Source organism: Vidua macroura, chromosome 24, assembly GCF_024509145.1.
Source record: "Vidua macroura isolate BioBank_ID:100142 chromosome 24, ASM2450914v1, whole genome shotgun sequence".
Classification (NCBI taxonomy): domain Eukaryota; kingdom Metazoa; phylum Chordata; class Aves; order Passeriformes; family Viduidae; genus Vidua; species Vidua macroura.
This window is the reverse complement of record NC_071594.1, coordinates 6,563,198-6,589,791: the sequence shown is the minus strand read 5'-3', so window position 1 is coordinate 6,589,791 and position 26,594 is coordinate 6,563,198. Positions and strand designations below refer to the sequence as shown.

The 26,594-nt window shown below is 42.9% G+C and overlaps 1 protein-coding gene across 2 annotated transcripts; it reads right to left on the bottom strand.

Annotated features, from left to right (window-relative positions):
• Positions 1 to 1,196: 1,196 nt before the first annotated feature.
• Positions 1,197 to 26,264, bottom strand: MAPK14 (mitogen-activated protein kinase 14). 2 transcript variants are annotated; one of them, XM_053998269.1, is made up of 12 exons: positions 25,800 to 26,264; positions 19,071 to 19,200; positions 15,976 to 16,034; positions 15,493 to 15,604; positions 14,947 to 14,976; positions 14,475 to 14,522; positions 13,915 to 14,029; positions 12,892 to 12,963; positions 5,360 to 5,439; positions 4,761 to 4,839; positions 4,308 to 4,481; positions 1,197 to 3,591 (listed from the first exon to the last, which is right to left on the bottom strand). In XM_053998269.1, the coding sequence occupies exons 1-12, from the start codon at positions 25,913 to 25,915 to the stop codon at positions 3,524 to 3,526; spliced, it is 1,083 nt and encodes a 360-aa protein (XP_053854244.1). In that variant the 5' UTR covers positions 25,916 to 26,264; the 3' UTR covers positions 1,197 to 3,523. The 2 variants fall into 2 exon arrangements, with proteins under 2 accessions (XP_053854244.1, XP_053854243.1); XM_053998268.1 differs by lacking the exon at positions 5,360 to 5,439 and adding an exon at positions 7,431 to 7,510 and having other exon boundaries at positions 25,800 to 26,260.
• Between the last annotated feature and the right edge of the window lie 330 nt (positions 26,265 to 26,594).

Sequence of the window (26,594 nt, the reverse complement as noted above, 5' to 3'; positions counted from 1 at the left end):
GAATCCGAGGGACGAGCCACAGACAGCATCGCGTCAGACGCGCAGGGGCATCCTCTCAAAGCCGATGGACAGCGCCAGGCTCGTGACAAAGGACACCGCGGGGTCACCAATCGATGGCGATTGTCTCCCCAGCCCGGCTGCCCAGCAGCGTGGGGAGGTGCTGGAAGTAGGCTGAGGCTCTCCAAGTGACTGCTGCAAGGGTGCCAGGAGCAGCTGTGGGATGGGAACATCCCCACGGTTTGTGCCCCAGGCTTTGCTGCAGTTTCATCTCCTGCAGCGGCTCTCAGCCCTTCCTGGCTCTCCTCGGACAAAACAAAGCCCGTGTTCACCGCCGCGGCTGTGACCAACCAGCCCAGCACCCCCAGCCCACGATGGCCATTCCTGGTAAGCAGAGAGCACCTCAGCATTTCTCTCCAGCATGAGGAGGCTCAGGTCGGGCTCCCACACAGGAGGTGCATCCTCCCCACTCCCCAAAGGAAGTGACTAAGCCGAGCCTTACCAAGCCAGCCTAGCTGCTTGCAGTGTTCTACCCCAGCAGCCCTCCACCCTGCCCCGAGCCTCTGCTCCTTCCATACACGTCACATGCAAAGGTGCCCCTACAGGAAAAGCACAATCAGAGGGGTGGGGAAAATTCACTGTGCCTGCTTTATGTGCAACCACTGCATTGGCCCTGCTGCTTTTCAAACAGCCCCAGAGCCTGCTGTTCACAAACACAAACAGGGACAAGGCACCATGGCACTATCTGTGTAATCAGCCCTGGCTGCAGCAGCAGCAGCAGAGCCCAGAAATTATCCACGGCTTGGCTGGGTCTATAAATACAGCTGTGAGCAAGAGGTGTCACAGCAAAAGCTCCTGGGCCTTAAGCAAACATGTAACTCCCGGGTTATTTGATGAGCACGGCCCTTGCTCAGCTGCTGGTGCACACACAGCAATCAGCACCCAGTTAGGGAGTCCTGAATAGCTGGGGCATGTCTGGGCTGTACTGAGATGAGTTAACTCCACGACCAAATCAAATCGGAAGCTTTAGAATTGTGGAAAAATGGACAAGAAGCCCCATGGCAGCAGAGTCAGCCACCAGCCACCCTGTCCCCTCCCAGCCATCACACCCAGGATCCCCCACAGCACAGCAGAAAAATTCACACCATGCTAAAACTCAACACTTCAGTGCAAGAGGTTTCCAAGTACCAGCAGTGCAGTAAATCTGAAAAATAGATTTTATTTTTAACCAGTGGTATTGTGACATCTTATCTGGCATTACCAATTACAGCAAAAATCCATGGATAGAAACAAAATAGCAGATCTCTGCTTCTGGGTGCAGCACGGTGCCCAGGCAGCTGAGCACAGCACGGCACTGGCAGCAGGGAGTTTGTGCCCCAGGGGCTCCCTCAGAGGACAGACTCCAATGAACCATTCCCACTCACACACACAGACACACCCACACACACAACACCGATAGTTTTTAAAAATCTTTAGCAATATTTCCGCATGAAATCACACTGTAGCATCTACACAGAAAATGGCTGATAAAAATAATCTTGCTGTAGGTTTACATAGTATATCTACATTTTTATTTGAATACCCAGACTGCTGGCCCAGCAGAAAAGGGACGTTTTTTGTCTTGATTTTGTTGGGCTGTGGAGAGTTTTATCCTAGAGCACAACAGAGCTGCTCTCTTCATCTCAGCCCAGACCTTTATTGAACTTTTGGCCTGAAGAGATCGCTGGGAAGTAGCCTAGGAAGAATCAATGGCTTTGTCATCCACGTCCCATCCCTTTGTGCTGCCTCTTCAAACATGGGGCAAAACCACTACAAAAACACTCTGCCCCACAGGTAACAAGAATACAAAATACTGCAAAAGCCTTTCTCCTCACATACACGGGTACATTGCCCACACAAGATGCCTGCAACAAATTAAAGTCTAAAAATGTTTCCTCCAGAAGCCCTAAAATTGGGCTCCTGAGTGCCCCAGCTACAGATGGAGCACACAAACATGCTGAGAAACCTCCCTCCTGCCACTCTCTAACTCTGGGCACTTCACTCATGCAGAGTCCTGGAAAATACAAAATATTTGAACCATGTTTGTATTCAAACATACTCCCTTCTCATGTTTCCTCGGGCAGAGATCAACCTGCTAAGAAATAGCCAAGAAGCTCTTACGTGAGAGGATAAAAAAAACTTCTAGTAAATGTTAGTTTTATGTATATAAATATTTGTATTTATAGATATAGACAGTGAAAGGGTGACTGTGTGTTTATGCATGCTTATTTCTTTGCTTTGGGTTCCAATACTTCTAAAAAAAAAAATCTTTTCAGGAAATAACTTAAGTTCACAAGATACTATAGTCATTTCTTTAAAGAACGTTTTTTACACTTGATCTCACAAGAAACCATTCCACCCAAGCTCTCCTCCTCTGCAGAGAGAAGGTCAGAACAAAGAAAAAGGTGCATGTTTCTCTGTTGTTGGACACAACATCCTTCCCTCGTTGAAGCCTCTAGGATGGCAGGTATTTCACAAGGAGCTGCAGCACAGGAGGAAGGGTGCTGTGATTTTATGGCACTGCCTGAGGTACTCAGCAAATGTTTCACTGATGATTGAACTGCCCCCAGTGCCATCCCCAAGAAGTAAGGACAAAAATCAAGCAGCTCTACATGCACATACAGCTACAACATGCAAAAACACACCACCTTGTAGGGAACAGAATACACAAACGTGTGGCTAGCAAGGATCTTCCCCAGCCTCTGGCTCCTGGAAGATAATGCTGAGAAGCCTCAGAATAAGAGGAGGAGGAAAGTGAAAAACACAGGAATACCCAATCCAGGGGTTGAAGTTGTTGCCTCAAAGTTACTTCCCAATTACATTGAGTTCATGCCTTTCTACCTGGGAGCCTTCACTCAAGAACAGTGGGTCAGATTTCCACCCCAGATTTCCTTTCCCCTCTCTCCCCATTTATTTAAGGCACAAACATATTTACAGTTTCAAACAACATCTTTTCATGTTCCAAGAATCAGGTGCCAGAAGGCCTCTACACTCTGCTGTACCAGGAAGATCTGGATGTAAATCAGACACCTGGCATTGAACAAGAACATCCCTCAACCCCACCTTCAGTCCTGAAGAAAACAGAGGACTCTCTAAGCCTATAAACCAACTTTCATTCTTTTTGAGGTTACTCAGTTGTAGAATTGATAAATGGCAATGATTGCAACCAAACCTTTAACTGTCACCCTCCTCACCTCACCCCAGCAGTGCAGACTGGTGGTGCACTGTTACTCTGGAAGAACTAAGTGCAGTCAGAACAGGTCTCCAGAGGCTTGCCCCAGGCTGTACACAGAATACAAGAGCATGCAGCATGTTTACATAGACTCAGCTTCCTTCCCTCCCCCCTCCCTCCCCAGTTCAACACACACAAAACCCCTCCACTAAGGAGAATATTGTTGTGATGAGGCACTTGAACGATAATTGGAGAGTCCCTATGAAAAGGCCTTCCCTTCACAGTGAAGTGGGACAAACAGAAGAGAGCAGTTTCTCAGGACTCCATCTCCTCTTGGTCAAGCGGGGGTGGCACAAAGCTGATTACTTCATCATAAGTCAGGCCTGGGGGGGAGAAGTGGGACAGAAACTTAGCAGCAGAACCATGACAGCACTACCAGACACATCTTCATGCAAGAAAACCTGCAACAATCTCAAGTGCTCTAACAGCATTTTAAACAAAAAGTATTGTTTAATTAAGACAAGAAAAGAATGGTTACACCGCTCTCAGAGACCAACACACACAATAAAAGATACTTCCAGAGCACTGAGGATGTGAGTAAGTTTGAAAACAAGGATATGTTTGTGTGCTCCTAGTAGTAATTAGTTACCAGGGACTATGCTAAATATGCACACAGCATGGGGTAGATTCACTTAGTGTAATGACAGAATCAACAGGATGCCCACATTTTTATCACTTTCTGCTGTGCCTCTAACCATGGCTTAGCTGAACCTCAGCTCATGGGACGGAGAGGAGAAGACTGAGGGGAGACTCATCAAGGTCTGAGAGGGGCAGCTCCAATCTCTGCTCTCTGTGAGCAGTGGCAGCACCCAAGGGAGCAGCTGGACCTCTGCCAGGAGGGTTGGGCTGGATATCAGGGAAAGCTTCTTCCTACAGAGGGTGCTGGGCACTGCCCAGGTTCCCCAGGGAATGGGCACAGCCCCGAGGCTGCCAGAGCTCCAGGAGCATTTGGACAATGCTCTCAGGGATGCACAGGGTGAGATTCTGGGAGAGAAACTGACAGTCCTTACTGACTGTCTCTCCCCTGCCCCAGACTCACTTTTCCATTCTTCAATCTCAAGTTCTCTGCTTTCAAAGGACTGGTCATAGGGGTCTGCCACGGGTTCATCGTCGGGGTCGTGGTACTGGGCGAAGTAGGCGTGGGCCAGCGCCTCCGCGGCCGTGATGCGTTTGTCCGTGTCCAGGACCAGCATCTTCTCCAGCAAGTCCACGGCTGCAAGAGCACCACACAGAGAGGATTTCTCCCATGAGCTGTGTGACTCTACTCTGAAATGTAAAACTCCTAAAAGCCCAGCGTAGACGAGGAATCTGTAGTTTCTCAGGACCCACCACCATCCAGCATTTTCTTCTTCTTACACCCTTGGCCCACACGTCCTTCATAAACATAACCCTGTTCTGCACTACTCCTGCAGCCAGAACAAAGCTTTGGGAATCTCCCTGTCCCAGGACATGCTAGCTTCAGTTTCAGGACAATTTAATAAACAGATCTTACCCAGGGGATTGGCACCAATAAACACGTTTTCAAAGTTCATTTTCGGCATGTAAGACAAAGACTGGATGTAGTTTCTTGCCTGTGGAAATAAATGCTCTGTTGAAGTATCAGACAATATCCAGCCAGCAAGACCAAGTACTTTTCAACCATCCTGAAGCACTGGTTATTATGGTCTGTCTCCTTGCTCACTCTGACACCTACTAAGCACATCAACATTACCCTGCCCCAACTAAGGCACTCAAGACAGTAGAGGAAGCGCTGACATTACTTGTGGTAAAGATTGGAAAGCAGAGAGGTGCAGAAGAGCTGACTCCCGTGTCCCAGCAAGGCTGGGTGCAGCCTGCTGTCCTTTGCTGAGCTGCACAACACAGCACACAATGCAAAAGCAGCTCACAGCCAGGCTCTCCTGAGTCTTACACATCTGTGGTAGAGCACGCACTGTCCAAACCTCACAACTTCATTTAGTACAAAGATCTTGCAGAAGAGCAGGTAGTTAATTGCCCACCCCATGCCACATGCAAGCATTTAATTCACAGAAGTGGTGAACATTCTGAGTGAAGCCCTGCCCTGCACACCCCCTTCCTCTGCTCAGATCTCACCTCGTGGCTGGGCATCCTGTTAATGAGATATGCAGGGGGCGTTCCAGTCAGACGCATGATCTGCTGAAGCTGGTTAATATCTTAAGTGCCTCGTCAAGGGCTTTGTTAAAAACAGTGCAAAAACCATTTCAAACAGAAAACAGTCGCATACAAAAGCATCTCTTCTGCAAACCACAAGGCAAAAGCCATTCAGGCAGGGTCCACTAATTTTTTCAACTACCTGTGAAATGTTCAGCAATTACACGAGTGAACACTTAAAGCAATGGAGAATCACTGCTCAGTTGGTAACTGCCAGTACAGAAAGTATTTCTGTCCAATGCAAGTAGCATTACACTCCAACAAGGTTGTGTTCACATTTCCCAGCAGTTTTAAGCCATCAGAGTAGAGGTTTCCTTTGGCTGAGGCTACTCCACAAAATTTTCCTTGAGCTGTGCAGCTATACACAGCTTCAGGAAAAGGAACAAAATTAAAACAGAAACAAAAACTCTACCCTCTGCACTGGTTACCAGCGTTTTGTTGTTTTTTTTTTCCTCTTGCTGCATAGAAAGTGCTTAAGTTTCTTGTGGTGCAAAATGAAACTGGCTCACAACTGACACCTTCTGAACAGCTCCGAGTGCCCTTTGATGTGGGCTGGGTGACAGAAGGCATTAAATGCAAAATTAGCAAAACATTAGCATTGCATAAAACAGAGTTAGCAGGTATCAGTGAACAGGGAAAGTGAGAGTCAGTAAAGTAATGCAGCAGAAAACCAGGATTTGTTATATGACACACGCAAAACCATCAAACACTTAAGAGTTTTGCTTTCCCCATACAATGGGTGAAGAGTAGAAACAGTATTTTACTGCCCTTTATTTTTTTTCATACAGACTTGTTGCAGACCCGGATAAGAGCAATTTTTATTTTTATTGTGCAGTAATGTTTAAAAAAAGACCCACTTCAACTTACACATGCAAATTAATCTTCTGCTTAATTTAGTCAACCATCTTGTGTCTCTTGCTAATCCCCTGTACTTAAAACACCAGAGAAGCCTTAGGGTCAGTTCACAGGGCAACCAAATCAGTCTGGGTTTTCCAGCTCTAATCTCTCCAAAGGTGGAACATCCCAGGGTTTTTTACTTTGGTGGCACATTCAGCAAGTTGACCAATTTATCCCAATTTGCACTGCACATCCCTTCAGCAGGTGTTATTCAAGGCTCATCTCACATTTGTATTTACAATCACTGTTACAAGAACATTAAGCTGCAGCACAGCATAATCTTCTCAGCACTTTCCACAGCTCTGATCCTCTGCTGCACCTCACAACAGCAGTGACCTCAGTGCTCACTGTGCATTCCCTGTTAGTCCCTGCCTCTGATTTATTCACTCCTCCTTCAGGAACAGGTAGAATTAAAGGCCATTTTACACTGTCTTTGCACAAGTTCACAATTCAAGATTCCTGCAGCAGAGCAAGTGGCTGAAAATGGAGGTCACCCTCCCAAAGTGACTGCAGGAAGCCTTTTTGCTGCTCCCTTGGTAAAAGGGCTCCATACAGCAACACCCCACATAGCACAAGTGAAGAGCAGACTCTGCTGTGTGCCCTGGAACAGCTGCTACAGAAAGGCACCTAAAAAGCATTTTCTGCTACAAAAACAAAGATATGGCAGCAGTGCTTCAGAAAGTAATCACACTACAGAAGGACTCTGTGTTTAGAGGATAACACACCTGCTCCTGTTTAGAAAGATCCCTAGGTTTGCAATCTGGAGAAATAATAACTGAGACAAGCCTCAAGCTCTTAGCTGTGAAAAATACTTCCCCAGTAACACTGATGATAGAACAGATCACAAAGCATAAACCCACAAACTGAGAGAAAAGTCACGAAGCAGTAAAATGAGAATATGGAAGGATGAAATCATAATAAAGATCAGATACACAAAGCATAAGAACTTAAAGCCATCCAAGAGCAAAGAATTATAAAGGAAGAAAAAAACCAGAAAATAAATCCCAACACATTCTACAGATAAGTCTACAGGAGAACAACACACAAACTTGGGACTTCTGAAAGGGCAGATATTACAATCAAAGTGTAAACTCACAGACTCTGAGGAGATTTTCTTCAAAAGCTCAGGCCCTGGGGTTCCAACGAGTCTCAAAATGAGCTTCAACTGATCAATATCTAATGATGGACCATAAAGGAAAATGCTGGGAGAAATCAAAATGAAAAGCGCAACACATCACCCTATTAATGTTGAAAATTAATTCTTGCCAAGGCCTTGACTGAAAAGCTATTTTAGGCAAACCATATTCATTCCTCTTGTTACAACTGAATATAACTGAGCTCTCTCTGTATCAGACAGATTGAACATCTTGTCTACAGATACCCCACATGCATGGAATTGGGCACTGCATCCTGAACTATTTTGGAGCAGAAATCTTTAGCCCCACTGGCAAAGGCTGAACTTCCATGCTCCCTTCACCCCCTCAGGCCCCACACCACGCTGCAATTCACAGGATTAGGTTGCATTAGTGACAGCTGAAGTAAAGCAGAAGGCTGGAAAGGGTAGGCACTCATATTAAGAAGAAAGTCAAGTTTTTTTGTAAACACCTTCCAAGCTCATTCAGCCACTTCTAAAGCTCGGGAGGTAAGGAAATGATTGGACCCTGCAGCATCACTTCACCATGGGCACACCCTGCCCACGGCCAGGGCAGCTGAGCTGCTGCAGCTGGCACAGGGTCCTGCCCTGGCACCTCCTGGGGACCACCAGGGCAGGGGGATCAAAGCACCTGAACATCCCTTCTGCCCTCCAGACCTGCTGGAGCAGCAGGGAGAAACAGAGCAGGGGCTCAGGTTTAACACATCTCTGTGGAAAGCTCTCAGGATGGAACACTGCAGATGGAAAAATGTTTTACCAGGAACAGAGCTCCCAGCAGGCCACGTGCCAGCCTGAGCTGTCCCCTTTAACAAGGCCCAGGTGACAAAACACACAATTGAGGGGGGGAAATCCATCAAAGACAGTTTTATGTCTAAATCTCAAGACACTAAGAAGACACAAAGTATTCTTTTAAAAACCATCAATGCATAATCTCCCTTCTTCTCTGAATTATCCTGCACAGAGATTTCAGACTCTCCATAATGTTTATATTTGCCTTTAAAATTATACCACACAAATTTTTTTTAGACAATCTTGTTTTCTGGGATCAGTGCCTCCCTGATGGCTGAAGATACAGCTGCAGTTCCTTCTTAAGAATGTCTCTTGAGTACTACAAGAACTTCAAAAACTGTCACCTGTTTAAAAAACCCTAGAAAACAACAAACCCTGTATGAAGAAAATCACCAATGCTTTGCTAAAACCACCATCTTTTGAGGTAAACTTTGGTCTAAAGTTTTATCTATCAAATTAATTAAGAGCTCTGGAATTAGCACTTTGTCAGAACAGCTGAATTAATTTTTCACTTGTAAAGTTACTTGGCAAACTTCTAGCTACTCAAAATCTAAAAGTAAACCCAGTACCTAGCTGGATTTAGCACGGCTGAATTGCAAACTCTGAAGAGTCAATGCTTAAAATGAGATCAGAATATCCAGTCCTGTAAGAGAATTAGCAAAGGGCACTCTACTAACCACAACTGGCTCATTTCAATTAGATTTTCTTCAGAGCTATTTAAAACAGTCCTTACTTCTTTCACTTATTGTGCAAGCAGCAGTTGAAGTGCAAATTTTAGAGTGTTAACATGCCACAGCTCAGTTTAAATATTTAAGTTATTTAAAGGCATTTAAAAGCCTGTGCACTGGCGTGCCAACAATATTGCTGCCCTGTTTGCTAGTGGAAGATACTTCTCAGATAAATAAGAAAAACCACAGACTATGGAACTGGCAGTGCCAAAACCCAACCCTGCTTCTGGTTTTAGGCCTGCCATCTATAACCTGCTGAACTGCAGCATTCTTTAACTACAGGGCCCATCACCTCCCAGAGAAATGAGCCACAAGCAATTAAAGACAGGAAAGAATTTAGTAAATACAAAGCAGAAGAAAAACACCACCACATGTGCATGGAGAAGGAAAGCACAGCATGCAAACCCCAGTGCCATCTTCAAGGTACTCCCAAGGACTGATGAGGGATTCTAAAATTCAGAAAATAACCTGCTATCACCACCAGCAGCAAATCTCAGAAGATTGTAACAGCTTATCCAGGCAAAGCAAAGTTCCAAGTTGTTTTAGCTGCCATCACAAGCAAGAATAAGGTGTATCAAAAGAATATGTAATTTCAGACTGGTTAGTTATCATGGAAGTTTCAGAATACTGAATAAAAACAGTAAAAAAAAACACTCTCCAGGGTTTAAGGGAACACAAGTCATACAAAAATGCTAAACAAGTACAAGAAAAATCCAGACATTCTTATTTTTACTTTATATGATTTTGTACAAGTCAAATATTCAAACAAAGTCAATTTTCCTATTTATTTCTATGAATCATTCACATTCAGAGCTGTAAAGGTTTAATATACATGTTTAACAGAAACTGATCTTGGCATCAGACAGATACAACAATACCAACAAGAAAGCCTCAGCTAAGCCTCCCATGCACAGAATATGTTGAGTTGGAAGGGACCCACAAGGATCAGAGTCCAATGCCTGAAGGACTCTGATTTTTCATCACCTCATTTTTTGGTCTCTGACTTCTTTCCCATAATCTTGATCTCTTTCTCCAACTCCTGGCAGAGATTTTACCAGTATTAAGAGATCCATCTTTCATCCAAATGCTTCTACCATAGATTACAATAGGAGTAATTCAATTACCTTACATTCAGTTGTAAATATTAGAAGTACTTCAGCAATCCTGCAGAGCTGAACCCAAATTAACCACAGGGTTTTTTCCTAAGAACATCTCAATTCCTGCTTTAAGTCAATGACAGCTGTGTTTAGAATCTCTACAGATTCAGAAGTTTAAACTCCACATTCATTTATCAGAGGCATAATCATCACAGACAGCACTGAAGATCATCATTTCAGAGTCCAACTTAATTACTTACCTGATTAAATGAATTTACAGCTTACCTGCACTGAACGGGTGCATCCCCAGCTGTACAAAGAAATATGTGATGGACTGTGAATAACATCACAGCATTTCTGCCAAATCCTTGCTGAAAGGGACCAACACTTCAAACAAGAGAACCATCTGAACAGGGGGATGATCATCCTGAGAAGCCATTACATATTCTGTCACTCTAATTTTGGAAATGTAAGGCTACACAGTTGAGAAAACTTACATCTTGAGGCCAAAAAGCAGGAACTACTTCAAATGTTCAGTTGTCAAACAGGAGCAGTTTCCAGCAACACAGAGTCACATTGCCTCCAACTGCACAGGGAATTTTCTAGAACTGCAGTGGATTTGGATAGATCTCATCCCTGGCAACTGGGCACGAGGCAAACGTACCTTGAATTATTCATGTTAATATTAACTCCAAAGTCAGTAAGTCAGCAATTGTAGGGTGACACTACAGGAGGAACAAGGGCCTCTACAAATCTGTGGGTACAATGAAATTAAGAGCCCAGAACTACCCAACAGGATCTAAACGTGGAAAACCCCTCCAACTCTCTCCTAAAATAATGCACATATAAAGATTCCAAAGAGCCCTCCAAGACAGGAATAAACTAGAACTGACTGTTATCTTAAGTCAGCATGCCTTTGGACATCAGCAAATCTGGAGTGAAAGCCATCCAATCCTTGGGTAAGTGTTCCATGCACTAACAAGATTCAGAACCAACCCCACTCCCCTTTTAGTTTTAACCTCCTGATCAAAAAGCACCAACACAGAAGGACTGGAAGAATTACAGTACTACAAAGTTGTGTCTAAGATAGGAAAGGATTGGGTCTGTTTTTCTTAAATCTAAACAACTCAGAACAGAAAGAGCATTTAATTAAAAAGCATTTCTGCCATTTGCAAATGAAATTGAGCATTTAAAGTAAATCATTACAAGCATCTGCTGGGAGACATAAATTAATGAAGTACCTTATTATGATAAAGCAAATAAATTAGATCCTAGAAGTAAACTTCATTTTGCATTGCAGGTATCAGTGGCTTTAATTTACAGCTAAGAACAGAGTTGGAGAAAAAACTTCTCAGACTTGGAAGAATCACCATTTTGTTCAAGTCATGAAAACCTCAAAATAAAACCATGCAGCATTTCTTGCACATTGAAAATCCTATTACAAATATTTTAGTTGCAAGCATCAAGTCCTTTAAACTCTGAAGTGTCACTGTTGCTAGGGTCAAATAATGGCAATGGCTTAAAGGCTTTTGCTTTGTTTGAATGAATAATTCTTGGTATCTCAGTTTTTCTTAAAAGAAACAAAAAAAAAAAAAAATCTGTCCAAACCAACCTACACATGCTGAATCAACAGATAAAAATATACCAGCTTTTGTTTAATTCAGTTTGTGTCTCTGGCAACAGAAGAATACAGCAGAGATGACTACACAGCACAGTACAACAAATTCAACAAATTTAGAGAGAAATGATGAGATGGAGTCAAGGAGAAAAGGAGGAGAGGATAAAGTCAAAGCACACTGAAAAGAGAGGAGACACTGTGAAAGCTGGAATGAAATCTTCTCCTCAGGAGGGAGTTTTGGAACCCAGATGCTTTCTAAATGTAAATAAACAGAAGGCAGCAATTCCAACACCAGCTTTCTTTTCATCCAGTGCTAACATACTTGAATTAACTGACACAAATACTAACAAATTAACAGAAGGTATTAAAATGAACAAACTGTGGTTGAACTAATAAACTTCGGTACAAAGTGGGCAGTGTAATTTTCTCTGGCAAATGAAAGCCCAATTTCTAGGCAATTAAAGATCTTGCCAGTAGTAAATTACACCCCAATCTTGTGTGGCTGAGCAAAAATTTTAACTGCAACAATTTGCATCAAGTCTCACTTCCAATTTCCTGGGGAAAATATGACCAAATCTCACAAAGTTCTCTCAAATTTGCCAAAGTGTCCTACCCAGTCCACTCTGATGAGGCAAAGAAATATTTTGGAAAGATCTTATTCAAGGTTGAATTTTCACATCAGTACAAGCACACTGTGGAAAAATGTTCACAGTCAAGCATGGAAATGGAACCTAAACATTTCAGAGCAATTTTAATGAGAACCTTGGCACTAAAGAATCTGCAAACCCACTGCTCTCACAGCCAGGATACCTCCAGGAGAAAAGGAGAGAGGCCAGAAGGGAATCACATTTGCAAGAAACCTGAAGCATGAGAGGATTCTTGGCAGACATCCATGCAAGTATTAGTGAGAAACTCAACTAATAAATTTAAATAAACTTAAAGGAAAGTAACAGAAACAAAGAGTATATCAATCTAATGAGGACAACAGACAATAAAGAGGAACAGATGTGCAGCAAAATCAAGAACTCACCTCTTTGTACTGGGAGTAAAAGAAGCCATTAAAAACAAACAACAGAAGTCCATAACTAAACCCAGAACTTATTTTCTTGTCAATTATGTGAAAATGAAGATCTAATTTCAATTTCAAAAAAGAAATTACTTCTAAAGGATACGGTCTGTGCCAGGGAACAATGTTCTTCCAGTCAACAGCTCAGCCATAATGCATCCCACTGACCAAATATCAACTGAACAAAATGAAACAGAAAACAAAACATGATGCATAAAAATACAGCCTGAGCAGAACCACCCCATCCAACCAGAGCAAACAACTCCATCCTGAAACAGTCTCATGGCACTGAAGCAATCTGAAATACATTGCAAGCTAACTGATACTGTTCTGTGCCATCTAAAACTTGTACAAATAAAGAATTCAAGATCAGGCAACTCTTCCTTCCAAACTATAACATGACCTGAACACCAAAGAGCTGGGGAGGAATCTAAACCAGCAAAGAGGAAGGAATCTATCCAAGAGGACTCTGAGGAATGGATTTGCATGTGGCCTTACATAAATGCTACCCAAACAACCACCAACTATTTCACTGATGATACAAGACAAGCCTACACAAGTGCAAGAGGGGGGAAAAAACCCCATAAGGTACTGATATATGAAATTGGGGTAGCACATCATTTTCTTTGGTGCTCTCCTGTACAAGAACTATTCCCAGGCTGTGATTTTCTTCTCTGCACCTGATCTGCAAGTATGGAAAGAAGATACTGGAAACAGTGAGGAAGATAAATCTGAGAAGAAGTGGCTAACAGGAGAGGAAAGGATGGGAGATTTATCCACTTTTTATCATTTCTTCACACTATAGCTCCAGACATTCTCCTCAACCAGACACATTCCAGTCACTTATTTTAAAAACCACTCTGCTAGGAAAAGCAAGGGGTAAGTGCTGACAATATTTTGCTGATTGCAGTTTCAAAGGTTCAAACTCCTGGTGGATGCTATCACAATGATTCTTAACTTCCATCTGACAGAAAGTGGCTCAAACACCAACTCCAAAGCGTAATTACCAAGAGTGCCATCTTATGCAATCAAATGAAGGAGGAGCACGTGCAAGGACAGCCTCTTTTTTCCCCCCTCACAATTCAGAAACTTGACAAAACACAGCTCTTGTGCTGGCTAAAGGCTTTACCTGTCTGGTTGTAGTGCATCCAGTTCAGCATGATCTCAGGAGCCCGGTACCACCGCGTGGCCACGTACCCGGTCATCTCATCGTCCGTGTGCCGGGCCAGCCCAAAATCCAGGATCTACAAACACAGAACACCAAGCCCTGCAGGGCAACAGTGCAAACCACCCAGCACAAACAACCAGGCAGCCACTGAACTGGGCACAGGAGAGGGGGGAGAGCTGCAAAAACAGATTATGAAACCAAATTTCACAACCTGTGAGAAGACACTAGGCTAGAACAGCGTAGGACTCGACATAATCAGAATTCTGTCTGGGTATCTTGTCTCCAAAACAAGTAAACAAACTAAAGCTGTTAACTCTGCACTTTCATGATGATTCACTAAAAACACAGGACCAGATACAAAAACCACATCCTTACAACTCTACAGCTGGGAAGCATATTATTACTTTTCTATGAAAGTATTTTCAAAAGGAATTGTTTTGACACTTAAGTTGCAAGGGGTATATTCACACGGCACTCACTCAAATCTCAGTCAAACAAATCAGATTTTTTAATTACATTACCTTTAGCTCACAGTCTTCATTAACAGCTAGGTTACTGGGTTTTAAATCCTAAAAAATTAAACATCAGCATTAACAGTGAAGTATGTGTTGTTTCACAAGCTTGAAGTAGATAAAATTGTAAATGGAGATAAAAATACAAATTCTAACTGAGTGCAAATACTAACTCTGGATAAATTATTTTATCAGAGTCAGAAATCTCTTCTGTGGTTCTCAGAAGTGTCACATATAACCAAAAATGGATAAAGGCAACACCAGTGCTGCATATTTGTATTTAAGAGACAATCTAATTCACAAAAGAAAATTATGGATCGTGACAACCACTTCCTCTCTGTTCAATCTTTTTACTACTTAACAAAAAAAATTCTCAGAAAATTTTCTTTGGTTTCTCTTGGTGCTACATTGTAGAAGTTCATGCTTCATTTTTAAAAGATATTGTTTCACTACAGGAAACAATCTCAGAATGAATACTTACCCTGTGTATTATGTCAGCTGAATGGATGTACTGTAAAATAAGATGACAAAATTTATGTAACAGTCCAAGCAGCCACCTCCTCATCTCTTCCCTGGAAACTCCTGCCCTACCCCAGCCCACACAATTCAGATGCTCCAGTCTGAGCAGAAGGAACCAGCTGTGTGTCTGTGGGTTCCACCAGGTGGGTGTTCCAGTTTGCCTCTCCTTAGGAACACCCGGGAGTGCTGCCACACCAGTGGAACAACACAAGTAAACAAAACTGAAGAAATGGAAAATTCACTGCCAGAGCAGAGCAGAGGGCATCACAGCTCATCACTTTCTAGACTCTGCCCATAGGAACACATAAAAATGATAGGTAACCTTACTGATGCAGAGCTCCAGAGAGGCAGAAGTGAAAGAAGAATAATAAAATGTTATTCTACAATACTTTAGGGAAGTTACAGAAGCTCTATGCACACATCTGAATCTCTGAGGATGTAACATTCACCAGGAACTTCCATCCCCCATGGTGAGCTGTCCCCATTGAGGGAAGACAGGGACACTCACCTTCAGGCCCCGAAGGATCTGGTAAATGAGAAACTGCACGTGGTCATCAGTGAGCTTCTGGCATTTCACAATGTTGTTCAGGTCTGCTCCCATGAGATGTGTCACCAAGTACCTGTGAACAAAAGCCAGCACGTGGGCTATGAAGCAATCTCTTGAATAGGATTAGGATAAAAATTCCCCATAAATCTCCAGTAGCAGAGCTGACTGTCCCAAAGCACGTTGTTCAATGAAACATACATCGTGATACTTTAAATAACAGCAAATTAGTAGAGTGATTCCAACAGCACTGGGCAGTAAAGCACAGCAAGTGAACAATTCTGACAAGTCCAATAGCTTAGGATGTACTATAACTTTGTGCTGGAATTCAGGATTCTTTGTGAGTGATGGCAGGCAAATTAAAGAGACAAATATTTCTGTTATAACCTGGGAGGTGTAAGGAGATACAAAAAGCATTTTGTTGCAATCTTCAGAGAAGTTACCTACACATCATTGAATTCTTCTAGTGATTTGGCAGGGGTGAACACGTCCAATAAGCCAATCACCTAAAAAGAAAAGAGTGAAGAGAAAAGCTGTGAAAGATATTTATAGCATACTACAATACAGTTACTAAGATCCTTTGTGACACTGAAGTATTTATTCCAGTAGATGTTTCATTTCCATCTGTTCAGTGTTGTGCTTTGTGCAAGCTAACAAGGCCTCCTGGAACTTGAAAACTTGATGCAGGCACACGTGAGAGCTCTGCAGCTCCATTTACTTGCTCAAATCATCATGAACTAGATATAGAAGATATAAAAAAAACACCTTATGTTCAAGCCCCTCAGAGCACCACACCTTCCACATTTGCTGGTGTGTTCTGTGCCACATAACACCAAATGTTTTTTTTTTTCAAAATTGTAATCTGAATAGTCAAGACAGTAGCATTAATATGCCTGCCTGAACCAGCTCTGATCATCTCCGCAGGATTTTTAAATCACAACTTACATAAATTTCCCACAGATAAATGAAGGGATGATGAACTGATAATATATATATATCTGTAAAAATGACTTAACTGCCTTTTATTAAAGATAGGCCCTTTGCAATGCCAATCAAGAAATATTAATGAATCTCAGTTGTAGTCACAAACTAATTTTCAATGCTTTACCTCATCAGCTTTTTTTGGTGTGACAATAGATAAATCAAAGCTTTCCTGTTTGAAGAATATCTCAGGCATGAGAAAAGGTCCAGAAAGAAACTCCTGAGTACTACTGGGGTTTTTTTACAAGGACATGTCATGATAGGACAAGGGGCAATGGCCTTCCACTGAGAAAGGGTAGATTTATGTCAGATATTGGGAACAAATTCTCCCCTGTGAGGGTGGGGAGGCCCTGGAATGGATTCCTAGAGAAGCTGTGGCTGCCTCATCCCTGGAAGTGTCCAGGGCCAGGCTGGGTGGGACTGGGAGCAGCCTGGTCCAGTGGAAGGTATCCCTGCCATGGCAGGGGGTAGAACTCGATGATCTTAAGGACCCTTTGATATTTGTATGGATATTAAGCAGGATCAGAAGTTACCTCCACTGCTGAGACAATGGTATCACACAGGAGGAATTACTGACAGCAATACACACATGCATCACAAGTTCCAGGGATGTGAGCCACGCTAAAAACACCAAGATGATTTATGGGATACCAGATGCTGACTGCAGTGGTCAGGAACCACACCACACAACCATTCCTGCCACAGCAGAAGTTCTCAACAGATCAGCCAAGGAGATCCTTACAATCAGACTATGCTTGCTTGGCTTTTTGTGCTAGGTAACTGTCCTGGCTTTGCTCAGCTCATGTCCAAAGAGTATTTCCCTTCTGCCAAGCCAGAGTTTGATGGGACAAAAGAAATCAAGAGCCTTCCTCTCTTCTTGGTGTTCTGACAGCTCTACCAAGAGCTGGTTATGAGAACTTCTGCTCCATTGCACACAGAATTTGCTCCAAACACCATGCAGTATAAATATGTTGGCATGTTATTGTCAAACACAGAGGAAAGTGGTCAGGCAATTGTCTTCTATACCAAATGGAAGCTTTATCAAAAAATAATTCAATAGAACATCTGCCACATTCAGGTTTGTTTCCTTGTTGATTATTTAAGTAGATGGCTCATATAAACAGCCATCTAATTCATCTAATTTCCACCCCTTCATCACCACCCCTTTTTTCCTATTTTACCCACAGGAATCTAATGAATGTCTGCTTCATAACTTTCTGACACAGGCAAGCCAAAAAAAAAATTATTAAAAACCCCCCAGAAGACACTAAAAACAAACTCTGGAATCTTCTTTCTTTAAATAAATGCCTAACATTACAAAAACTGCAGTTTACTACAAGTAACTAGGAGAATGTAAGTGACACCACGTGAGTCCCAAATCCTTATGAACTTGCTAAGTAGTAATTTTGAGATTATTCTAGAAAATACTAAGTTTTTTTCATACAAAATTAGTTATTGTGGGGTTTTTTGGGGTTGGTTTTGTTACTCTGCATGATATTGTAACAGCTCTAATACCTTGGATTACTGCAAGCTTTGCATTCAGCATGAGGAAAAAACCACATGCACCAAGAAAAAAGCAATCCTGGTGGATGCTCAGTCCAACTTGAGGAAAGCATTTCATGAATTTGCTAAGTAGTAATTTTGAGATTATTCTAGAAAATACTAAATTTTTTCATACAAAATTGGTTATTGTGGGGTTTTTTGGGGTTGGTTTTGTTACTCTGCATGATATTGTAACAGCTCTAATACCTTGGACTATTGCAAGCTTTGCATTCAGCATGAGGAAAAAACCACATGCACCAAGAAAAAAACAATCCTGGTGGATGCTCCAACTTGAGGAAAGCATTTCATGAATTTGCTAAGTAGTAATTTTGAGATTATTCTAGAAAATACTAATTTTTTTTCATACAAAATTTGTTATTGTGGGATTTTTTGGGGTTGGTTTTGTTACTCTGCATGATATTGTAACAGCTCTAATACCTTGGACTACTGCAAGCTTTGCATTCAGCAAGAGGAAAAAAACACATGCACCAAGAAAAAAGCAATCCTGGTGGATGCTCCAACTTGAGGAAAGCATTTCATGAATTTGCTAAGTAGTAATTTTGAGATTATTCTAGAAAATACTAAATTTTTTCATACAAAATTGGTTATTGTGGGATTTTTTGGGGTTGGTTTTGTTACTCTGCATGATATTGTAACAGCTCTAATACCTTGGACTACTGCAAGCTTTGCATTCAGCAAGAGGAAAAAACCACATGCACCAAGAAAAAAACAATCCTGATGGATGCTCCAACTTGAGGAAAGCATTTCATGAATTTGCTAACTAGTAATTTTGAGATTATTCTAGAAAATACTAAATTTTTTCATACAAAATTTGTTATTGTGGGGTTTTTTTGGGGTTGGTTTTGTTACTCTGCATGATATTTTAACAGCTCTAATACCTTGGATTACTGCAAGCTTTGCATTCAGCATGAGGAAAAAACGACATGCACCAAGAAAAAAACAATCCTGATGGATGCTCCAACTTGAGGAAAGCTTTCAGAGCCTCTCCCTGCACTCACATTTTCGTGTTTCATGTGCTTGAGCAGCCGCAGCTCCCGGTAGGTTCTCTTGGCGTGGATGATGGACTGGAAGGGCCGGGACAGCTTCTTCACCGCCACTCGCAAACCAGTTTTTGTGTCAAAGGCAGAACTGCAACACAGAGCAACCACGTTATCAAATGAACTCTTTATGAATGCCTTCAAACCCACACTTATTCTAGACACTGAGTTACAGGCAACACCATTCCTCCAGTCAAAATTATTTCTAGGTATCCTGGTCCATAACCTGCATGCCACCCAAAATCTTCACGATTTTACACAACTGTTGGTTTCTGCAGAAAATGTTTAAAAGATGAGTCTCGTCCACACAGTAAAGGGAAATCTTGTAGAAAGAAAGAGAAATGTTTATGACTTTGCTGTCTGAAGTGCTCTTAAACATAATTATGCACTAAAACTCTGGAGAGAAGAGTACTTGTAAATACTATCACTATTCCTAAACATATTTTCAAACACCACACTTGGTCACAAAATGCTATGCTCAAAATACTATTTTCATGGTTTAAATCCACACAAAAATCCAGGACTTGTGCCTAATAAAATCAGTTATGATTGTTGTTAATCATAACCGAAGCTGAAATTAAATTTCTTTGGTAAATCCCACCCAATAACCAAGTTTTCATACAAAAGTGCATGTGAATGAATGACACGCAGCTGTACATTACCAAAACTTGTCTCTTTAGCAGAAACCTTGTACATACCAATAGTATTTTTTTCTTAAGAGTCCATGAGGACTTATTTAATCCTACTCAGTAACTAAATATATATGTATAGTACAGTAAAAGTATACTTTAAGTAATTTCTTATGCAACTTATAAAGCTCTGGTCTGTCCAAAAGGAAGGAGGAGGAGAAAGAGAGGATATGAAATGAACACTTCACTCAAGGCAACAAATATGGGGAAAGTATGGCATGGAAAGAGTCATACAAGGACAATACTGGTTGATTTTCCTGTCCTATTTATGATTCAGGTGAACTCCTGATTCCATTTAAAAGTGAGTATGCACTAGTTCTTGATAAACATCATGCAAAAAGGAATGCTACATATTTATAAAGGTGAAGTGTGAAATATAAAGCTTAACTAACAAAGCTCAAAACCAATCACAAGAGCAGTCCTAGAATAAACCCACAATTGCATATGCAAACCACAACGCCCACCCCACCAAAGGAGCTATTTGAAATAAAGGCAGCTGTCATTTACTTTTAAAGCAACCACCAAGAATTAACCTGCAAAACGACTCCTTATCTCAAATTTGCCCGGTTTCCAAGGAATTTGGTAAGTGAAGTTTATGAGAAATAGAAAACACAACAGCAGCACCCTCCTGTGAGCAGTGACCCTTCCCCCAGGCCCCGGCAGGGAATGGAAAAACCCTCTGTGCACAGTGCAAGAGCATCTCCCTTTCTATAAAGGGCATGCACAGAGTGGAAAGACCTCTCTGGAAAACACACAGGAGTACACCAGGTCACACAGCAGCAACCTGCCAGAGCTGAATTACTCAAGCTGCACCACACTGGCTCAAAAAACACCCATTAGCAACTACTCCCACATGTAAGTTATGCTTTACACCTCAGCCAGGCACACAAAAGAAGCCATCAAGCATTCACTTTTTAATGTCGATTTCAAATTCTCAAGTTTTCACGCATCACTTGGGGAAAAAAAAAATCAATATTTAAGCGGCAACACTTCATGAAATTTAGAATTCAATTTTTTTTTCAGCCTCGGGTAAAAATCACCATCTTGTAACATACAAATATTCGGCCTGAAAATAGATGCCAGCATTTTACTGATACATAAGGTGTTTTCTAGGACTTAGAGCAAAAATAAGAGTAGTCATCATCATTCAGCACATGCTGCTGTAAATTAGTCATGGATCTTCACCAGTTTCCAAACATCTCAGGTACAAAATGCAGCAAATACCAGTAACTCTTTCATCTTGCAAAGAAAGGGATCCCCTGCATCTCAAAGCTCCAAAGTCAAATTTCTCTTCTGGTTTCCAAGATTTTGAGCTTTTAGAGCCACCAGACATAAGCTATTTCAGGATTCAGGTGAAATTCAGTTTCAGGTTTTAAATTACATTTTTTGGGGTCATATCAAGTCACTGTGCTGTTTTAGTAGCTGCACAACCTCCAAGGGAACTGCAGTCAGCAGTACTGGTTAAACAGCACAATGCACAAAGCTCAGGAAAGAAAACTGTGTGTAACTGCACATTCACAATCTAGACTTAAAGTCAGAACACAAAATCTGGTCATATTTGAGGCCTAAAGACTATTTCCCCACAGATAAATCACACGGAGTAATTTTCTGCCAATACAGATAACTGGCTAAAGGTTCCTGCAGAGCTTCAGAACAGCTGTCAGCTGGAGAACATTTTAAAGACCACTAAGCTGCCTTTCATCACAGACTTTAAAACAGCTGCATTATATTGATCACATTTCAGCTAAAGAAGCCCAATTAGGAAAAAAATTTGCATGACCCACAGTTTTAAATCCCTTTTAAAACAAGATCAGCACAAATTTAGAATTTATCACATTTTTTCTAACCTCTTACATAGTACTGTGCTATGGCAAACAAACTGCATCCACCTCACCCTAAGTGAGCTAAAATTACAATTCTGATCTAACCTGAATTGAATCCAGAACACAGGAGGTAGAAGAAAACAATTACTTTGAGAACCAAGTAACTAGGTTACTTATGAGCACAACTTATTTAAATATTAAATAATCAGAATGTTAATTTTTGTGCAAAGGCTATTTTGCTAAATATAGCTGCTCATTGCTAGTGCCTCTGCAAATGCCCAAGCTCACTGAATCTCCTTAGTGCTACCTGGGAAGTTAATTTATGCACTCCTATCAGACAGAAAAACACAGTTAGCACCTGCCAGTCTATTTTTCACTGCAGTCACTTCTGCACCCGCACTTCAGTCATCACCCTCCCAACACACTAAAGAAGTTGAAAATATCATTCTCCTGTGCTAGATTAGCTTCTGCTTCTAAGAAAGCTGCAATAAAAATCTCTCTATAGGACAGATGTGCTCTCACTAATTTCCCTTCTTAATACACCAAGTTCCCCTACAGTCCAAACTCCTTGCCAGCCCTTTCAGAGCCCTGCTCACAGCTTTTCTGTGCCTGCCCTTCTCCTACTCAACTCTCCCCTCCCCACACATCTTCTGCCAATCCTTCCTGTGTGGCTGCTTCATCCCACTCAGTTTTACAGCTCTGTTCCTATCACTCCTCACACATCTACCACACCTTTCTGGAGGAGCAGGCACCTGTCCCTCCAAGCACACACACAGGATTTGGAGGCACTTGCACGCTTTGATAAGGGATTAGGAAAAAAAAATCCACAGAGGAACTGTTCCTATAAATGTGGTATTTAGGGTTATTCCATTTCCTCTAGACCCTAATGTTTTAAAAATTCTTAAATCTATAGTGTTTCTCTGGGAGTTCTCAGTATCCAAGAAATTCAGACTCAGTGTTAGTACAACTGTGGGTTGAAACGGGAAGAAGTCACAGGTTTTGGAGGACTGTATCACCTGACAGTCTATTAAAAAAAAGGCTAAAAAAAAAATCTTATGCAAGATTTTGAGGAAGAGTAAGTCTTGGCTGTTCAATCCTTTCCAAATTACTTAAGGCAATACAGATAGCTTGCAAAGCAATTAAACCAAACCCCTTATTTTACAAAGGCATCAATACAACAAAGAACAGCTGCAAAAACATAACAATTAAGTAAACTAAGAGTACACCAAATGTGCATCACAGCCTTTTAGAAATTGATGGGAAATTTGTGAAAACATCATTTTGCTTAGCTCAGAGCTGGCTGAACTGTGAGACTTCCCTCCAGCACACGCAAGGAATGAAGCAATCCTCCAACTGAAGTGTGAGTCACCAATCAATCCCATCTCTGTTCAGCAACTTCCCACTGCAAGATGTTGTATTGTCTAGGCCCCTCTCCTTACGTGAAATATTACAAAATGGATATGTCAGGAACCCTTTTTTCAATGCAGGCCTGGTTACAAAAGCCATGCAAAAGACTGTGTTGAATAAATACACAAAATGTTGCAAGAATGAATGAAACAGCATTTCATACAACAGGTGCCATGGCAATTGTTACGTGACTTAGCAAGAATCAATCTGAGGATACGTGTAGATTTTTCTCAAAGTTTTGGAACTGAATCCCTATTTGTATCTCTAACACTTGTAGTTTTTAAAAAATGGATCCTGAAAAGTACCTGAGCTGGCCATCTGAACCTCATTCTTCCAACACTGCACGCCACCCCTCAGAACACACTGCAATATTTGCTCTCATTTCAGGCACTGTCTCAGGCTGCCTGCAGAAAATGCCTCTCTCTCCATCCACTGACCCCCCAATAGTCAGGTTTGTGTATCAGGGAGCTCCAAGCCATAGCACATTCAAAGCAGCCTACAACAGCTCCACCGTCTAAGTGACTCATCTGGCAGCTTAATGCTTCCTTTTTTATTCATTTTCCTCTCCACTTTCTGGAGATTCCTCATTTTCAAATGCCTCATTTTGACAACTTAAACAACAGAGCATTTGATTACATTTGAATATAATAATGCAGTGAACATACATGAAAATATATTTACCATTTTAAGGACTGTTAAAACACCACTATGTACTATCCCAACAGTGGATACACCAAACCTCAAATGAAGCTAGGTAGCTTTTTACTGGAGAGAAAAAAAAATCTCTAAAGGGACAGAGCAGAACAAGTCCTTGCAAGAATACCGTAAATAATGTGCATCACCACTACTGGCTTAATAAATGTCCATAAACATGCAAAAGTTTTTGTTGTTTTCTTGGATTTTTTTAATTCTGACATACTTTCCATATCACTATATCTTTTCTGAAAACTATTTTTAGAAGAACATACAGGAAGCCATTAACATGGACTGTAAAAAGACTCTGCCACATGTCTGAAATTGCATCCAATACAAAACTGTTTCACTTGGTCTGAACAAAGTTGCACAATCTTTGAAAGTTTTGACACAGCAAAACAGGAAATTCATGATGCAAACTCTTTAGTTCCTGGTTGAAAACAAACTTTGCAACTATTGCATATACAGTGGAGATTGTAGGGAGGGGGAAAAGAAAATAGGAGTGGGGTATATGATGTAGGATCAACCTTAAAATACAAAGGACAAGGCACCAAGCAAATTAATTTCCGATTCCATTTCAGGAGTTGCATAACTCTGTGACACCTACAGGAGTATTTATCAGCTGTGTCACCAAAAGAAACCTGTCTATTCCTTTCCAATCAAAATCATTCTATAATCATATTAAAAAAAAAATATACCAAACCAAAAACACACCTCAGCAAGTACACTGGCTATTCTTGCTACGACCAGCCTGGTTTACTTTTATGAAATGCAAGCCTCTGCACACTTCAATCACAGCATTTTAAAAAATGCAAGTTATTTAAGCTCAATTTACCAACAATTTTATAACAACTGAGCATTTCATTAAAACTGCAGCATGTGCAAAGGAACTTATTTTCTGTACTAGCAGAATGCAGCATGTGTCCCTCCTTATAATAAAACTGATACCCATAAGGTAAATTTGCATACTACATTAATAAAAACATATGCATGCCTGCTCCAACACAACAGCAAAGCAGCTTTGTAATTATGCACCCGTATTTCAAAATTCTGCTCACACTTTGACAGAACCGAAGAACACAGAATAAAACCCAGAATACTCAGGTGGAAGATGTTTCTTAATCAAAGGAGGCAGTAATCTGTGAGCATTTAACTAAATGACTGCTAAAGTCTAGAGTCAAACTGATTCAAATACTACCTTGTCTTTAAGGTTAAGCAAAGTATGCAGCTCCATTTATGTTTAATGATCCACCGCAGTTCAGCAGAGAAGCTACAAATTAAGGACGCATTGAATCTCACACACGTAGCCTGGTTTGTTCCTCTAAGGTAAGCATTAAAAACTAAACTCTTCACGCTCCCTGTATTTCTGCAGGTCTCATAGCAGGACTTTACTCTCCCAGGGAGCACATGCTGCAGTAATTCTATAGCAATAAAACGAGTCCTCCTGTGTTCGTCTATTATTGCCAAGAAAATATCGGTGCTTGTAAATCCACTATAACAAGTCAGGAATACAAAAACAGCCCTCCCAGCATTCTCTCTATTTCGTACCTATCAACAAATTCCAGATGAAAATACAACTGACTCAAATATAATCTATCCTCCAGGTCCAGAAAGAAACTGGGACAAGAGCTGCCAAGCCCTCAGCTCTGCAAAGCCAGCTATGGGGGGGGGTTACCAGGCTGCATCCCTCTGCACTCCCCAGCTCCTGACTGCAAGAAATCACACTGAAATGGGTCCATATGAGATCATTCGGGGAGGGACGGGGGGGGGAGGCAGCCGAGAACGACACATTATTATCTTCCCCTGCAAAAATGCTTCAGAGCCACCTGCCATGTGGTGCAATCCCCGACGCATTCCAAAGACGAGACTGCGGCTTCCCGGCAGCACCGCGCGTAAACCCGGGAGGAAAAATGTCTCTTGCAGGAGGCCGGTGGAGAGCTGGGGCACAGGAACAGAGGAGCCCCGCTCGCCGCGGTGCCCACCCCGCACGGATCCCTGCAGGGCACCGGGACCGCGGGCCGGGGCAGCGACCTAACGCGACCTCCCCCGCACTGCCCCGTCCCCCACCCAGCGCTCACCAGACGGAGCCGTAGGCCCCGGAGCCGACCGGGGAGAGGTTCTGGTAGCGCTCGGGCACCTCCCACACCGTCTTGTTCAGCTCCTGCCGGTAGAACTTGGGCCGCTCCTGAGACATCTCGGTTGCGGAGCCCGCCCCGCCCGGCCCGGCGGGAGGGGGAGGCTCTGCCCGCGGCTGCAACAGCACCGCCGCCGCCACTACCTCCTTCTCCTGCAGCGGCGGCAGCGACTTCTTCCTCCCTTCCTCCCTTCCTTCCTTCCTTCTTTCGCTCCCTCCCCTCGGCGCTCCCGGGCGGGGGCAGCCCCGCAGCAGCGACGCCCCCGCAGCCGCCGCCGGCCTCTCACGCCCCGCCCCGCGCCGCCGCTGCCCCCCTCCCACAGGCACGGGGGGGCGAGGCCGAGCGCGGCCCTGTCACCGCCTTCCCCCTCCCTCTCTCCCTCCCCGGGCAGTGCCGCGAGGGGCGGGATGGCCCCGCGAGGCGCGGCCGGCGGCCGTGTGCGGCCAGCGGCGAGCGAGGCGGGGGCGCCGGCGTGCGGGGCGGGGACGCGCTCCCGCCGCAGGTGGGACGGCGCAGGCGACACCGCAGCCGCCGCCTCCGCCCCTCGCGGCGCACCCGGGCTCCCACCCCTTCACCCCGCAGAGCCCAGGCAGCGCTGGCACCGGCACCGGCCGCGCTGTCCCCGCACGGCCCGAGCGCGGAGCGCGCTGCCCGCGGGCGGCACAGCCCGGCGCCGCCTCAGGGCTGCGCTCGCGAGAGCTCCGGGCCCCGGGCACGGATGCCCCAATATGGAGCCCG

Excerpts from the sequence above, each read along its gene's own strand:
- MAPK14 (XM_053998269.1), bottom strand. The coding sequence starts at position 25,915 with ATGTCTCAGGAGCGGCCCAAGTTCTACCGGCAGGAGCTGAACAAGACG. Across the intron at positions 14,977-15,492 it reads AGATCCTTCGGGGCCTGAAG|TACATCCATTCAGCTGACAT; the intron begins GTGAGTGTCCCT and ends CTTATTTTACAG. Across the intron at positions 4,840-5,359 it reads ACAGGATGCCCAGCCACGAG|GCAAGAAACTACATCCAGTC; the intron begins GTGAGATCTGAG and ends TTATTTCCACAG.